General features: G+C 30.9%; 1 protein-coding gene across 1 annotated transcript; it reads right to left on the reverse strand.

The window, feature by feature from the left end:
- Window positions 1-312: 312 nt before the first annotated feature.
- LOC143048686 (uncharacterized) lies at window positions 313-12,914 on the reverse strand. The gene is made up of 4 exons (XM_076222493.1): window positions 12,772-12,914; window positions 7,113-7,442; window positions 2,810-3,044; window positions 313-1,721 (listed from the first exon to the last, which is right to left on the reverse strand). Exons 2-4 carry the CDS (start codon window positions 7,203-7,205, stop codon window positions 1,423-1,425), a joined length of 627 nt encoding a protein of 208 aa, XP_076078608.1. The 5' UTR covers window positions 7,206-7,442; window positions 12,772-12,914; the 3' UTR covers window positions 313-1,422.
- Between the last annotated feature and the right edge of the window lie 3,069 nt (window positions 12,915-15,983).

The raw sequence follows: 15,983 nt of genomic DNA on the forward strand, positions 1-15,983 counted from the left end.
GCCATTTTTCAATTGTCTGCATAACTTTAAATATTCAATTTTGACAGACATATATCAATTCCACAATAAGTCTTGTGCAAACCTGGAACTGGATAAGAACTGGTGTGATTTTTTTTATTATTTTTATACTTCGCATATATTTATTTTTTTTCTCGTCTTTTAATTTTTAACTAGTATGCACACCTTTTTTAAATTTTAATTGCATAAACCATCGTAGCAACTCTTTTTAAAAGAGACCCTCCGTGTCCCTATATAACTTAAGTATGATAAATTACATTCTGACAAAACTGGCTTGTTTATCAAACTCAATGCTATTATTTTCACATTTTAATAATAAAAATATATATTGCACACATTTGACAACAAAATAACATAATATATATATATATATAACCGATTTGTAAAATTTTACTTGATTCATTCGAGTTAACTATCTAGAAATTTAGGACTTAATTTCTAACTAAACTCTCTGTAATCGTTTTTTATAAAGCAATAAACAATTAAAACACTATTTTCAAACGATGTGTGTATACAATTAAAATATCATTTCTAATGCTAGGTGTACACTGCTACTTTTGCATAGGTAATATTTCTGTACAAAAAACAATACTTTTAATATTTAATACTATTTTGTTACTCTAAAAGGCTATTATAATATTTAGGTAACTGTATTTTACAGTACTTGTTTTGTACTTTAAATTTAAGTACAACCGATTTTTGGTTACACCGTTACATTTTCAGCATTTTGAAAGCTTGTCTATTTCAAACCCCATAAAGTTAATATGATGTTCAAACATGGAGTACTGTGATCATTGTTGGTATTATTTCAAGTACAAATCAGGTACTGTAAAATAAAGGTACCTAAATATTACAATAATTTTAAAGTAAGGAAATAGAACTTAATTAACTTATTAAAAGTAAATTTCCAGTATTTCAAATTTTAAGTACAGAAATAGTACCTATGCAAAAGTATCAGTGTATATGATTAAAACATCATTTTTTAAATGGTGTGTGTAAATGTGTTTAAATTATTTGACATATATGTATTATGTTACGGATCATATATAATTGCTCCCTCCCTGTACATGTCCCATAAAGTATTCGTTGGTCTAATCCAAGGTTGATAAATACATATACATGTATAGGTATACATTTGAAATTCAAAATTTTTAAGTTAACCATCCTATACAAACTTAATTTTAACCGTTTTCGTTGGTCATGAGTCGAAGTATAAAATATCAAAAATTACTCCACACATTTCAAATGTCTGATTACGTAAGTGCTTGATAACATTGTAAAACCTTCGTATACCATATTTGAAATGAAAGAGATCTTTTCAGAGGTTCGAGAAAGTGATGTTTGGTTTTGACACGGCATGGACGTTTGCGTTGTAAAATCAAATAGTGGAATTCACATTTGTCTCTAAGTTCCAATAACATTGTCACCACTGTATAGTTTAGTTTTGTCTGATTGTGTCTCAGATTTCCACAAGGCAATATTCTTTTGCAGAACACTTTCAAAGAAACTGTCGTCCAGTCCTACAATACTGCCATGACTGGTTCCACCGACTGGTTCCTCATACGACAGGGACCTAGGTCGGTTCGCCCTCTGTATATATAGTGGAACTGTGGAGTAACTTCCGTTCATACTGACCGACAGTAAACTGTCACTATCATCATTCGAGCAGAAATCTGTTTCATCTTCAGGAATTTCGTTGATTCCTATAAAATACAAAACTTTACTATTGTTCTGGTAAAGGATACATTAAAGAAACATTATGTTATGTATTTAAGATATAGATATATAAAGATTCACCAAACGGCTATAATGATGAACAAGTTAGTGAACAATCATGCCATAAGGCAATGTCGAAAAACAGGTGTTTTTCATTGGTTCATAAAAACAAAAGGGACTACGTAAAACAGTTGAAACTGGGTAGGGTCACTTTTGTTGTTGAACAAACAAACATTGTTAGTATCGACACACTCTATTCGCCGTTTCAGAATCTAATGCATTATAGGTAATGTTTCCCAACGCGTACACCAAAACGCTATGATTGGTTTAAAAAGTGATAAACAATGAAAATTCAACCAATGGCGTAACTTTATTTTCACTTTGGTGTACGAACAATGAGATTACCCATAGTCCTTTAGATTCTGAAAAGGCCAATCGAAAACCTGTTCATATTGTATAAAAGTGCAGCTATTATAGCAAACAATGGAATATACAAAAATAAATGAGAATAAAAATTCACAAGCCCTGGTGCGACAGACAAAATCATTGCAATAAACGAAAACGACGAACTGTCACCAAAAAATAAGTTAAACATTGAAAAAAAAGAACACAAACTGAATCAAAAAGTAGAAAAGACAAATACTGAAATGCATGTAATTCAGTGGTTGTCGTTTGTTTATGTGTTACATATGTGTTTTTCGCTCATTTTTTTTATATGATTAAGGCCCGTTAGTTTTCTCGTTTGAATTGTTTTACATTGTCTTATCGGGGCCTTTTATAGCTGACTATGCGGTATGGGTTTTGTTCATTGTTGAAGGTCAACCGGTGACCTATAGTTGTTAATTTCTGTGTCATTTTGGTCTCTTGTGGACAGTTGTCTCATTGGCAATCATACAACATCTTCTTTTTTATAAAATCAAATATTAATACGTTGCTGTATGCACTTCAGTGTACGACATTTCTTCTAATTGAAAACTCGTGATATTATTATAAACTTCCATTAACTATAAACTTTGTATTCATTATCCACGTATATCTGTGTTATCTAAACAAACAAGACGAGACGATTGCATACCTTCAAAACTTGAATTAAAACTACTAGATTGAGCTCTTAACACAGTTATATAATAAGGAACACTTTGTTGTCTGACTAGTGGTGCCCTCTTTGTTTTGTTGAAGGTTTCTGTGGGTGACTCGTCAACAGCGCTATCAGGGCTAGGCGTGTGCTGTTTCTGACATATTGTTTGTATAACGTCGCTGATATGTATCAGCTGTTTCAGTAAGTTAACATCTTGTTTCTTCATAGCCAGCTGAAATAAGATAGATTAAAATATAGCTTTGAATCGATTACAAAGACCATGTAAAATGATTTTTGTTAGATTATGGTCCAATGGCAAATATTCCATGAGTAATCAACCGGAAACATGTTTTACAATAAATCAAGTAGGATCTGGTGTGGATTTACCAGAATGAAGTCTGGTCCAACCTTGCAAATTGGGGGACGATTACGTAAATTTCATAGTATAGTACATTGTGCTGATAAAATTATATTAGAAAACTTTGATTAAGTAAACTTCGATTTAAAGTGTCAAGAATTTATTGTATTAAATTTTTTGAACAATAATACTTTCGTTAAAATGAAAACCAAGAACATCGAAATCAACTGTTTTATTTAGTCCAAAATATTCAAATTTTGATGAAAAGTGGCTATTTGTTTACAATTTTGTGAAACTAAAAGTGTGACGGACGGACGGACATGAGAGTCCCTATTTACCTCTAACTTTGTTGAGCGTTTGTATAAAAATGTTGATCACTAAAAAGTAAAGACATGGAAATTTTAATGAGATCTACAGCTTCTTCATTTCTTCTATTTTTATATACTGCACTTTTATGTTATCGAACTTGCAAATGTTTATGACATAACCATAGTACATGATAACTTCCAATTTTATTTTCAATTAAAACAGAAAAAGCGCTATTTTACTTTGAAAAAAGTTTATGAATCTAATAACTTGCACTCACAATATTTTCACTTCTGACACGAAATTTATTTTTGATGTAGTATAAATAAAACTGATTTGTACTTTAAGGAAGCAATATTTCATATATCAAGTGCTAGCATGTGTTGACAGAGGTCATGTCAATAAAACTTGATCATCACTTATATGTTGATGGGAGCCGTTCTACATCAAACATTTCAGTAAAATACTTTGCTTTGTAGTATACTGTTTGTTTACATTTTAGTATAAAACTATGTCATTGGGTTCAAGATAAACACATAAGTAGTTGCATATAATATAAAAAAAAAACATTTCCCATGTTGTTTTTAGAAATGTGTTAGCAATCTACGTGGTACAATATAAAATAGAGTTCTAAAATAGATTCAAAAAGCACATTTCATGATCATTGGACTATGGGAAAAAATACATAAACATGAAGATGTTAAAGTGGGACGAAAGATACGCAGAGGCACAGTCAAACGCATAGATCGAAAATAAACTGACAACGACGCAATGGCCTAAAATAAAAAAAAAAAAAAAAAAAAAGACAAATATAGAAACTTGGAATTAATTAATTTCTGTAAAATATTATTTATATGAAAGTTTTTACTGGATTCGGACATAGTACTTAATAATATCCATAAACCCAATTTCATGCTTACATGCAAACATAGGCAGTTGTTTATTTCTGTATTAAATCTATTGTTTGTCTCTTGTGAACAGTTGTTTATCATCGGCCATTCCACATCTTATTATTTTTTTTTTTATGTTATAAAGTTTTGTTATACATGTAATGCTAATATAGCTTACTATAGTAAATTGTACGGGTTTATGAAGGTCGTACATAGCCATATCGTCTTTTACATCTTAGTGCTGTCTCTTGTGGATATTTGTCTCATTGCATTAGCGATAATATCATGTCTCATAGATATAGGAAGATGTGGTGTGAGTGCCAATGAGACAAGTCTGAATCCGAGTCTTTACCAAATGATGATAGCGGAGGTACTATTAATAAGTAGCCCAGCTTTTAACAGTATTCACTATTGTCTTAAACCAATTAGATTACAATATTATATTAAATATCGATGGATGTAGTCTTATATCCAAAATATCAAAACATCGCTTTATATTTATATATCAACCTATACAAATACGTGAAGAGAACATAGAGGCATCCGATTTGATATTTGCACGCATTACCACGATTGTATATGTTTTCACAAACTTAGGGATTAGCACAAATCCATTTGTTGGTGATTTTCATACCCAAGGTAGATTTTAGTTACAATTTGATTTCAGTTCATTTTTTAGGTATCAAATGGGTGACCGTTTACAGAGAACATGCCAAATGTACACAATTTATAAGTTTTTTTTATTACAGTTTCGTGAGAATGTACGACCTACTAACAGTACTGTTGTTGGGAGAACCTGAATCCAACCAATAAAACTATGGAATTCTTATTATTTCAGTTCAATTAAAAGAATTAAAAAAAGATAATCGATATGAAAAAGGACTTCAAAATGTACAATAATAAAATTCTCGAATTTAGAAAATAAAATAAAAACACGATAAAAGGTCAGAATTTAAACTAAATGTTGCAAACTATAGATCTGATTCTCTTTCGTACTTTAATAGAACTATCATATATCTATGAGTATTTCGGGAAAGTGTTCTTTAATGATAGCGTGGTAAGGATTTTTACCAGACTTTGTCTTCCGTAAATAACAAATGAATTTAAAATAATGACTTCTAACTCTTAGCGTACTTAAATTGTTTTAAAGATTGTAAACACATAAACTTACAATATTTATTATAGTTGAAACTGGGTGTTCCCGGTGTATTAAGATAATTGACCTGACAACCTAGATTTTAACCAACTTAATATTTAAATTTTATTCTCGTTGTAATATTGTATTGTCTCTTTTATGTATATTAACTTAAAAGGTTGGGGTTTTTTCGGCAAAATTTTTAATTCTTATATTTCAAATGCTCTCTAAACGATAATATGAGGTTTGTAGGTTGCCTAGTGCAGACAAAAAAAAGTCTGTTCAACTTGTTTTTCAAGTGGCATGTCCACCATTCTATCCGGCCTGAACATGGATATGCTGAGATATTTGCAACTGTACGTATCAATCTTCGAACACAAGGTATTGAATGAGTTGTACTCTATCCAGGACTGCTCCTAAATTTAATTACATAAAGAAATAAAGAGTGATTGATAAATTGTTGAATACCTAACGTCCAGGGGCAAATATTTCATGCATATCAGTTATACATACGTCGTAACTATGATGTTATATCGTTAGACAATATGTATAGTGTTGATATAAGTATACGGTTTTCAACACAGAGATCTATTCCAACTTATCTCACAAAAACACAGTGAAAAAAAAATATGTCAAATTTGTTAGAAACATAATGATGGCAGCCGATATATTTTTTTTATTAAAACCTGTAATGTATACCGTTTGCGTAGGAAATATTTTATATATACATGTAATATATCATATGTTTTACTAAAAAAAAAAAGAGATTATAATTGATAATCAATACAAGTTTGTTTTTGTAAAATGTCAAAAGTGACACAATTATACAGTGTTAGCATATATTATATTACAAATCATATAATGAATATTAATGCACACGTATTGTATTATAAGTACATTGAATAATCTAGCATGTGTATATTTTATATAATTTGCTGAGTCTTAATTACTTTTAGCTTATTTTGAAGGCCATGTGTGTATATTCAGATGTTCATTTTGTCATGTTTGTTGCACTTTGGTCTTTGTTGGTATTCGGACAAATGTCGTCATGATCAATAAAACCCAATATTTTGCACATTTTTTGCTATATAACATGTTCATTAATGACCCTTGTGTTGTTGTTTATTTGTCAACATTTGATGCATACACCAGGAAACATAATAAAAACATCTAAGATGAAAAAATCGATACAAGAAAACTTCACTTATAGGACAGACATTAATAACATCTACAACCAGAACTTCCATGTTTTGACATTTTCCACAAGACAATTATATTCTAAGTAGTACGGAGAGCGGGCACCGTCTCTTCATTGATAAACAATAAAAACATTTAGAATGTATACTAACCACTTCCTTTACTGGACATTTCAGATTATTACTGATATGTTCTATGACATAACCATATGTATATGTGCATTGAAAAGCACGCATCGTCTTTTCATTGATAAAAATAAATACATAAAAAACATACCCTAACCCTTTCCCCTGTCTTTAAAGATTTCAGATTACTTTGACATTTTTCCCCATAAGAAATTAAGAATTTAGTGCACATTGAGAGATAACCTTCCTGTAATATTACCAATAAAAAATCAGTAAAATCTATACTTACGAGTTCTGTCTTTAGAGATTTGAGATTAACGTTGACTTTTTCTACCAGGTAATTATATTCCTGAGCACACTGGAGAATACCCGTCTTTTCCATTATAAACAATTTTATCACTGCAAGGTGTCACAAGAAGTTTACTTAACTTAAAATAAATACTTCACCATACTTATAACGGTGTTGACGTTTAGTAAATACTTCAATTCTCCAAATTTATAATTATAACTACACATTCATGCAAACTGAAAAGTGAAAGTCCTTTGTTGTGTCTCTATCTACGCGTTAGTTTGTCTCGTGAAGATTGGATCAGATTCTGCAGGTAAAAATATCCTCTTTCTGAAAGGAAAAATAAAACCTAATCAATAAGACACGTGTTGAATTATCCACAGTTCATTCATTTAATGACTTGATACGGCCGAATGACATCATTACACTTTTATTGACTTTTCTGTAATTTTATAGGAATTTATATATATCTCACTTTCTCTTCTTAATGCATTAGTTAAACTATATAATAAACTGTCTTCTTTAAATCACAATTATTATTAATGGTAAAAAGGTATTAAGTTGAAGTTTATTGATTTAGATTTGGTAACATTTGTTAGATATTCAACTTGATTGTATTTCTACTTGTAAAATACATTTAAGGGTTTTATAGATATGTTTGTTAATTGACTCAGACTATCAAAATTAAATGCACGTATGTTTTGGTTGTTAAGTGAATAGTTTTATTGTTTTGTCGTTCAGTTGATATAATGAAGACAACTCCCTTCCCAATTAAATCAAATCTAGCACTTTATGATTTTCCTTCATTAGTTATTGTAAAATATACATTTAAACGGGGTTAATAAATATATATTTTATTATTTAATATGTAATATTGAAAAAAGAAAACGTCCAGAGGCAAATATTGCATACACATTCAGAACACTTAATTGACAACAAATACAATAGGTAGGTTAAATTAAGGGATTAAGATCCGAGAAATCTAGACAGTAGACAGCCATGGAAAATGAGGGTATGAGAGTATTATTATGGAGAGAGAGAGAGAGAGAGAGAGTTAATTTCCGACATTTCCGACATGTGTCCTAAACATTTTTTTTTTTTTATTTTAATGTATTAAGGACCTTTTATTACTTTGTTTTTGGAGTAAAGCATGTGTCTTCTTTTCTAATTTTAAACCACAAGCAAGATGCTTCCACTCGTCAATACGTTTTCCCCCGTCTATTATCGCTATCTTCCTTATTATAGATTTTTCATCGTTGTTGTATCAGGAATGCATGTTACTTAATATTCTGTGTTACGTACGTTCGTATTGATTTTGGATTTAATTTCCAAGTGTCTGACCAAAATATATCTTTTATTAAGTTATTTTACATAATGGATGAAGCTATAGTCATAAAATGGAACGATAAAAATCTCTTCCTTAATTAGACTCCGAGGGAGAATATGAAATCAAGTAGTATAATCTGCACGCTTCTGCACATAAAAAATATTTCGTACATAATTCGATGGTGATTTTTATGCGTCCAGTTGCAGTTATTGTATGTGGTATATATTTTTGACAAGATCAACGTTACTATTATTGCAATAGGTATACATTTTGTAGGTTTTGCAAGGTGTTACGACTGGGATGAGGGACGAAAATGTTCTTAACTGCCAATGAAAGATAAGGATGTTAAATATGGATAGTTTACCAACAGACCCCGCAACGAGTTGGTGCAAGTTTTCTTGGAAGACAATAGCGCATGGCACCAAACCTTCATCATGTTCATAAGTGATTCGAAAACAACGTTTACAAAATGACCAATTATTGCCCCAGTCAATCCTTGGGTAATTCTAAAAAGACACTGAAAATTATACTGAAATTGAACTTAAAGAAGAATAAGGATGTATGTGTGCAAGCGGAATTAAATCTGGATTCAATCTATTGGTCTCGAAGACACGAGGTTATTTTTTTAGCGTAAAAAGATCATTGAACAAGCATAAAAACGATGTATATATACATGTATTTGTGAAAATAATTTAAAATCATTTAGCCACTAGCGCTTCAGAGTATACATAATTTAAAACTAGAGGCTCTAAAGAGCCTGTGTCGCTCACCTTGGTCTATGTGAATATTAAACAAAGGAAGCAGATGGATTCATGACAAAATTGTGTTTTGGTGATGGTGATGTGTTTGTACGTCTTACTTTACTGAAAATTCTTGCTGCTTACAGTTATCTCTATCTATAATGAACTTGGCCCAGTAGTTTCAGTGGAAAATGTTAGTAAAAATTTACAAATTTTATAAAAATTGTTAAAAATTGACTATAAAGGACAATAACTCCTTAGGGGGTCAATTGACCATTTCAGTCATGTTGACTTATTTGTAAATCTTACTTTGCCGAACATTATTGCTGTTTAAAGTTTATCTCTATCTATAATTATATTCAAGATAATTACCCAAAACAGTAAAATTTCCTTAAAATTACCAATTTAGGGGCAGCACCTCAACAACGGGTTGTCCGATTCATCTGAAAATTTCAGGGCAGATAGATTATGACATGATAAGCAATTTTACCCATGTCAGATTTGCTCTAAATGCTTTGGTTTTTGAGTTATAACCCAAAAACTGCATTTTACCCCTATGTTCTATTTTTAGCCATGGCGGCCATGTTTTTTGATGAAATGGGAATTAAAACACAAACTTTATTCTAGATACCCTAGGAATCAATCAGATGAAGTTTGGTTTGAATTGGTTCAGTAGTTTCAGAGGAGAAGATCTTTGAAATAGTTTACGACGACGACGGACGGACGACGACGACGGACGGACGACGACGGACGCCAAGTGATGGCAAAAGCTCACATTTCCTTTTAGGAAAGGTGAGCTAAAAAGCTAATACAAAACAATTCAAAATAATTTGGTAACAGACGTGATTCAGTCAATGACATGCATGTATCATTTTGATTAAAGGTGAATTATGTCGTATACATGTAAAATAACAAGAGATCGACTTATGGTCAGTACGTGTATACCGTCAAGCTTTTTTTCTGCGTGTCCCGAAAGTTGGAGAGACATGCACGGAATCATCGGTATGATGCTTGATCTGATTGATTGATTGTTGGTTTCTTAACGGTCATGTCAAATATTCCATGCATGTGTGCTCTTCAACTTCGTACTTTATTTGGCCTTTTTAACTTTTTTTGGATTCGATCGTCACTGATGAGTCTTTTGTAGACGAAACGCGCGTCTGGCGTATATACTAATTTTAGTCCTGGTATCTATGATGAGTTTATTCAGGACGATGCTTGATCTGAAATTACGTCATTGATTAATTCATCATACAAACGTCTTTGAAATCTCATGCGCGAACGTGATTGAAAATCGACATTCTATTGCGTCTTACTTGAGAGCAACAAAAAGCGATATACGGTGACAGTCATCTTGGAGAAAGAACGAATTGCGAAAGAACTTCCTGTTTTTTTTTTTTTTGTTTTTTTTTTTTATTTTTTTTAATTTTTAACTTGATCTGCTTTTAGCATGTAGTAATACCATGGTTATTTTAGAGAAATGCTTTTTTAACTTCGTACCCTTTTTTGTTGTTTTTTTCCCCTTTTTTATGCGAGCGTTACTTATGAATTTATTTTTAGAAAACATGTAAATTTGAATATTGGAATCTACGATGAATTTATTCTTTTTTCTCATTAACAGAAAAATATCTCATATGTGTATGTTGTTCTAAGCTTTTTAGAAATCTTTTTAGAAATCTATGGAAATTCTATATGTCACAAATTTCTTACTCAAATTTGAACTGTGTGTTTTAATTTAAATATAATCATCAAATGACTTGCGTTTATTTCAATATTTTATGTTATTCGAGTACCTGTACAATGTATATATATATATATAACTTTTTGAAAACATTATAAATATTAAATCTACAGATTGATTACAGATTAACCTTCGCAGGGATGACCTTTTAAACTTTTTATTTTATATATGTATTTCGTATTGATACATTAACTATGGAAACATAAAATACAAAAGTTATGTACCACACAGGTCTATACTGAAATTGGTAACATGATCTTTAAAGTAATAAGAATTTATTTCCAGACTTCCTGTAACTGTTTGAATATATACGAAATGTTACAAATCTCCCCTAGTTGTTCAATAAAACAGTGATCGCTATATTAAGAACATATTGAATTAAATTTTAATATCTAGGTGATATGATTAACATTAAGATATGTCTTTATATATTATATGTAAACAAGTCAGTCAGAGATCATTATCAATGTACTGTTAGTTTAATTAAGGGTGCACTGCATAATACATTATTTAAATATCAAGATTCAACTTTATCTGTTGAATTGGTACATGGAGGAAATCCTATACTAAAACAATAATTTAAAAAAGTCAAAAGTATTGGTGTATTTTAAAATATTAATTTCACTATACACGTTTATCCCTATAATTGATACACAAAATAATTTCTAGGAATTAAAAAAAACTATTTTTCAGTTTGAATACATTTAGAACGAGAATACACCAATACACAACTCATTTGAACAATTGACTTACAAACAAGCAAAATAAAAAAAAACAAACAACAACATATTGTTCAAATGGCATGAACTGGTAGATTCAAACTGTAGCAGTGTACACAGCTACTTTAGTACAAGTAATCTTGATGTACAGGTCTAAAGATGCATATCAAATGTACATCTGTGAAGCTGTATATCAAATGTACAGCTGTAAAGCTGTATATAAACTGTACATCTATAAAACTGTATATAAACTGTGGATAGATATCGTATCACACAAGGTGCAGTGATAGAATCTATATATCGGATATGTTTAGGTTATTCACAGATTTTTAAAATGCACAGTTAATGTACCTTTTTAACAGAGTTGCAGTTTATATGCAGCTTTAAAAATGGAGTTTATATACAGTTTTACAGCTTTGCTATGGTACAATTTCGGTTATTGTAAATAATACTTCAGTCTGCCTTCATAGGTTGAATAACAACGGTTACTGGTTAAGCATCTTTAGACCTGTACATCAAGATTACTTGTACTAGAGTAGTTGTATATATTGTGCTGTTACAAGAACGTACCAGGTTTATTTCGTTAGCACTGAGTCCTACAATCATCTAACGATTTCAATTCTCAATTGTATTGACACATTACATATGTGACTGTCCCTAGTAGAAGTGAGCCTGTAATTCAGTGCTCGTCGTTTTTTGCTTTCTGTCATATTTGTATTTTGTTGCCATAAATCAGATTGGTTTATTTTTTCTTCTTTCAATTCTATACTAGTATTAGTTTCATATTTTTTTTTTTTCAGACTGGGGTTCATAAACGATAGGGTTTATGACCAAAAAAAAAACAATAGTAATTTTCTCAGGGAGGAATTTATGGTTTACAATAATTTAAAGACGGAAATAATACACTGCACCAATACTTTTAGTATATATATATCAAGATCTAAAATCAATTAATTATAATAATATTAATAAATCGAATTAAGTCAGAATATATTACAAAAAAGTTACGAGAAATAATTACTAGATAACATGTATCCAGTCTTATGATTCACATTTATTAACGGAGCTGAAGGCGTTCTTTTTTCTTAATAAATAATCTTTGGTTTTAATTTCCTCGAAGACTTACTCTTACCTTCTGCTATTGTAAAAATCTAGTCCTCTATAATTCTTCAATTCCCACGCATGATGAGTAATGTGACCACACATACAAACGTGACGGTTTTTTGAAGAGTTTAACAGGAAAATAAACAATTCAGATTAAATACCTATCGCGTTATTTCTGTATTCTATGTTACAGTCATTCATGTAAAATAAATTGAATCTTATTGAGTTTTTAATTTTAATCTTTGTATTAAATCAACAGATAGTTTAAATGTTGAATTGATTACAATAAATTCTGCAACAATAAAACTAAATATCAATAAAACTAAATATTGGATTTATTTGGATATTGTCACTCGGTATTAGGTTTCAAAATAATTATAGTGTTATACGGAAACAGAGACCAAGGAAAACATTTTTATTATTTATGCAACATACATATATTGATTAGGTCGATTTCAAACCAAGACAACAGATAATATCAACAACGATATTCACTAATAAAACACATTGCTCTATTGAAACTAAAGGCAAAAAATGGGGTTATTAACGTGTTATTGGGTTGTTATTCAGTCGATGTATATCAAATATTTCTTTGGTACATATTAATATGTAGAAAAGGCAACAGTAGTATACCACTGTTCGAAATTCATAAATCGATTGAGAAAAAAAAACAAATCCGGGTTACAAACTAAAACTGAGGGAAACATAGCAAATATAAGAGGAGAACTTTGAAACAACAGAAACACAACATTAAAATGGAACAGGACATTTTAAGAAAAACATGGGGGGTTGAACCTGGTTTTGTGGCATTCCAAACCTCCCGTTTTTGGGTTTTGTGGCATGCCAAACCTCCCGCTTTCAGGTTTTGTGGCATGCCAAACCTCCCACTTTTATGGCAATGTTAATTCGACCTGTTGATACTATTTGTAATACTTGTTTGTTATTTTATATTAATATGGATCTTGTCTATTATATACAAGCTTTGATTATTTGGAATATCTACTAATTTTCACTTCTTCATACTACATTTGTATGAACATTAAGATTATTCTCCCTCAATCTGTACAGGGAAGTTTGAGCTAGCTCTAATTGTATAGTTTTATTATTGATATTCACCCCGTATGTATCTAGTGCTAAATTAGGTATTTATATGACAGACCTTTCTTGGTATGCCTAAGTATTGGAAGATTTTATATAGACAGAAATAGTATACCTAAAACGACAAAGTTATTTTTCATTTACCTGTATGTATTATGAAAACGTTTTTTTTTCAAAAGTGATTATTTTCTAAGGGTGGAATATTTCGGGGTGGTGTCTTGCCATGGCTTTGTTTTGACTTGTTTGTTTGCTTTTTAGCCTTGAATGGTTGTCCCTAATATTCTATTAACTATGTATTTACATTCAGGTATCGCAGATCAAATTCATTCGTTCATAGTGTGTTAATTTACGTTTTTTCATTGAGTTAAGCCTTCCAATTGATATTTTATCGTGTTGTTTTCTATTTTGTGATGTTATACTATTGTTTCAGAAAAGGGGAGAAGGTTTTGTACCATTTACGCGTTTAATCGATTATCCAACTGCAAATGTTTACACCTGTCCTAAGTCAGGAATCTGATGTACAGTAGTTGTCGTTTGTTTATGTAATTTATACGTGTTTCTTGTTTCTCGTACTTTAAATAGACTTGACCGTTGGTTTTCCCGTTTGAATGGTTTTACACTGGTAATTTTGGGGCCCTTTATAACTTGTTGTTCGGTGTGAGCCAATGCTCCGTGTTGAAGGCCGTACATTGACCTATAATGGTTTACTTTTATAAATTGTTATTTGGATGGAGAGTTGTCTCATTGGCATTCACACCTCATCTTCCTATATATATCTACTAAGAAAGGGTACTAGGGTTAAAATCTAATACACCAGACGCGCCTTGCGTCCACACAAGACTAACGAGTGACGCTCAGATGAAAAAAATCGAAATCCAAAACAAGTATAAAGTTTAAGAGCATTGAGGACCAACAATTCCAAAAAGTTGTGACTAACACGGCTAGGGTTTTCTGCTTGGGATAAGTACATCCTTATTATTTAGGCTTTAGTTGAATTTGGCTATTTATTTTAGATATTTTTTTACATATATCTCTTTGACGGTTTCGGTACTTATACATCTTCGGATTTCAAATGTTTGGCTGTAAGCGTTCCTGGTGAAGATAAATCCAGAAAACCGCTTCGGACGCAAGAAATTATTAAACGTGTTGTTTTCAATTTTGTTAGCATAATTCATACTTTTTCAAACAGTAAATTTTTATAAAATGACTAAATAATAGATTTACATGATAAAACTGAAGTGGTGAGTAACTACAGAATAAAAAAACGGATACATGAAACAACCTAAACCAGCACATAAAAGTTCACAACAAACACCAAGGAAAATTCAAAACAGAAATTTCCTTTTTAAATGGCAAAATCAAAAACTCATGCAAACACATCAAATGAATGGACAACAACGGTCATAATCATAACTTGGTACAAGATCTGCGATAATCATTACTTGGTACAACAACTGTCATAATCATAACTTGGTACAACAACTGTCATAATCATTACTTGGTACAACAACTGTCATCATCATTACTTGGTACAACAACTGTCATCATCATTACTTGGTACAACAACTGTCATCATCATTACTTGGTACAACAACTGTCATAATCATTATTTGGTACAACAACTGTCATCATCATTACTTGGTACAACAACTGTCATAATCATTACTTGGTACAACAACTGTCATAATCATAACTTGGTACAACAACTGTCTTAATCATTACTTGGTACAACAACTGTCATAATCATTACTTGGTACAACATCTGTCGTAATCATTACTTGGTACAACTGTCGTAATCATTACTTGGTACAACATCTGTCGTAATCATTACTTGGTACAACAACTGTCGTAATCATTACTTTGTACAACAACTGTCGTAATCATTACTTGGTACAACAACTGTCGTAATCATTACTTGGTACAACAACTGTCGTAATCATTACTTGGTACAACATCTGTCGTAATCATTACTTGGTACAACATCTGTCGTAATCATTACTTGGTACAACATCTGTCGTAATCATTACCTGGTACAACATCTGTTGTAATCATTACTTGGTACAACAAGGGTCATTATCATAACTTGGTACAACAACTGTCATAATCATTACTTGGTACAACAACTGTTGTAATCATAACTTG

This window comes from Mytilus galloprovincialis, chromosome 10 (genome assembly GCF_965363235.1).
Source record: "Mytilus galloprovincialis chromosome 10, xbMytGall1.hap1.1, whole genome shotgun sequence".
Taxonomy (NCBI): Eukaryota; Metazoa; Mollusca; class Bivalvia; order Mytilida; family Mytilidae; genus Mytilus; species Mytilus galloprovincialis.

Bases quoted from the DNA above. Each gene is read 5' to 3' on its own strand.
- LOC143048686 (XM_076222493.1), bottom strand. From the start codon at position 7,205: ATGGAAAAGACGGGTATTCTCCAGTGTGCTCAGGAATATAATTACCTG. The intron at 3,045-7,112 runs GTAAGTATAGAT...ATCTTATTTCAG, and splicing joins AATCTCTAAAGACAGAACTC to CTGGCTATGAAGAAACAAGA. The intron at 1,722-2,809 runs GTATGCAATCGT...TGTATTTTATAG, and splicing joins TTTTAATTCAAGTTTTGAAG to GAATCAACGAAATTCCTGAA.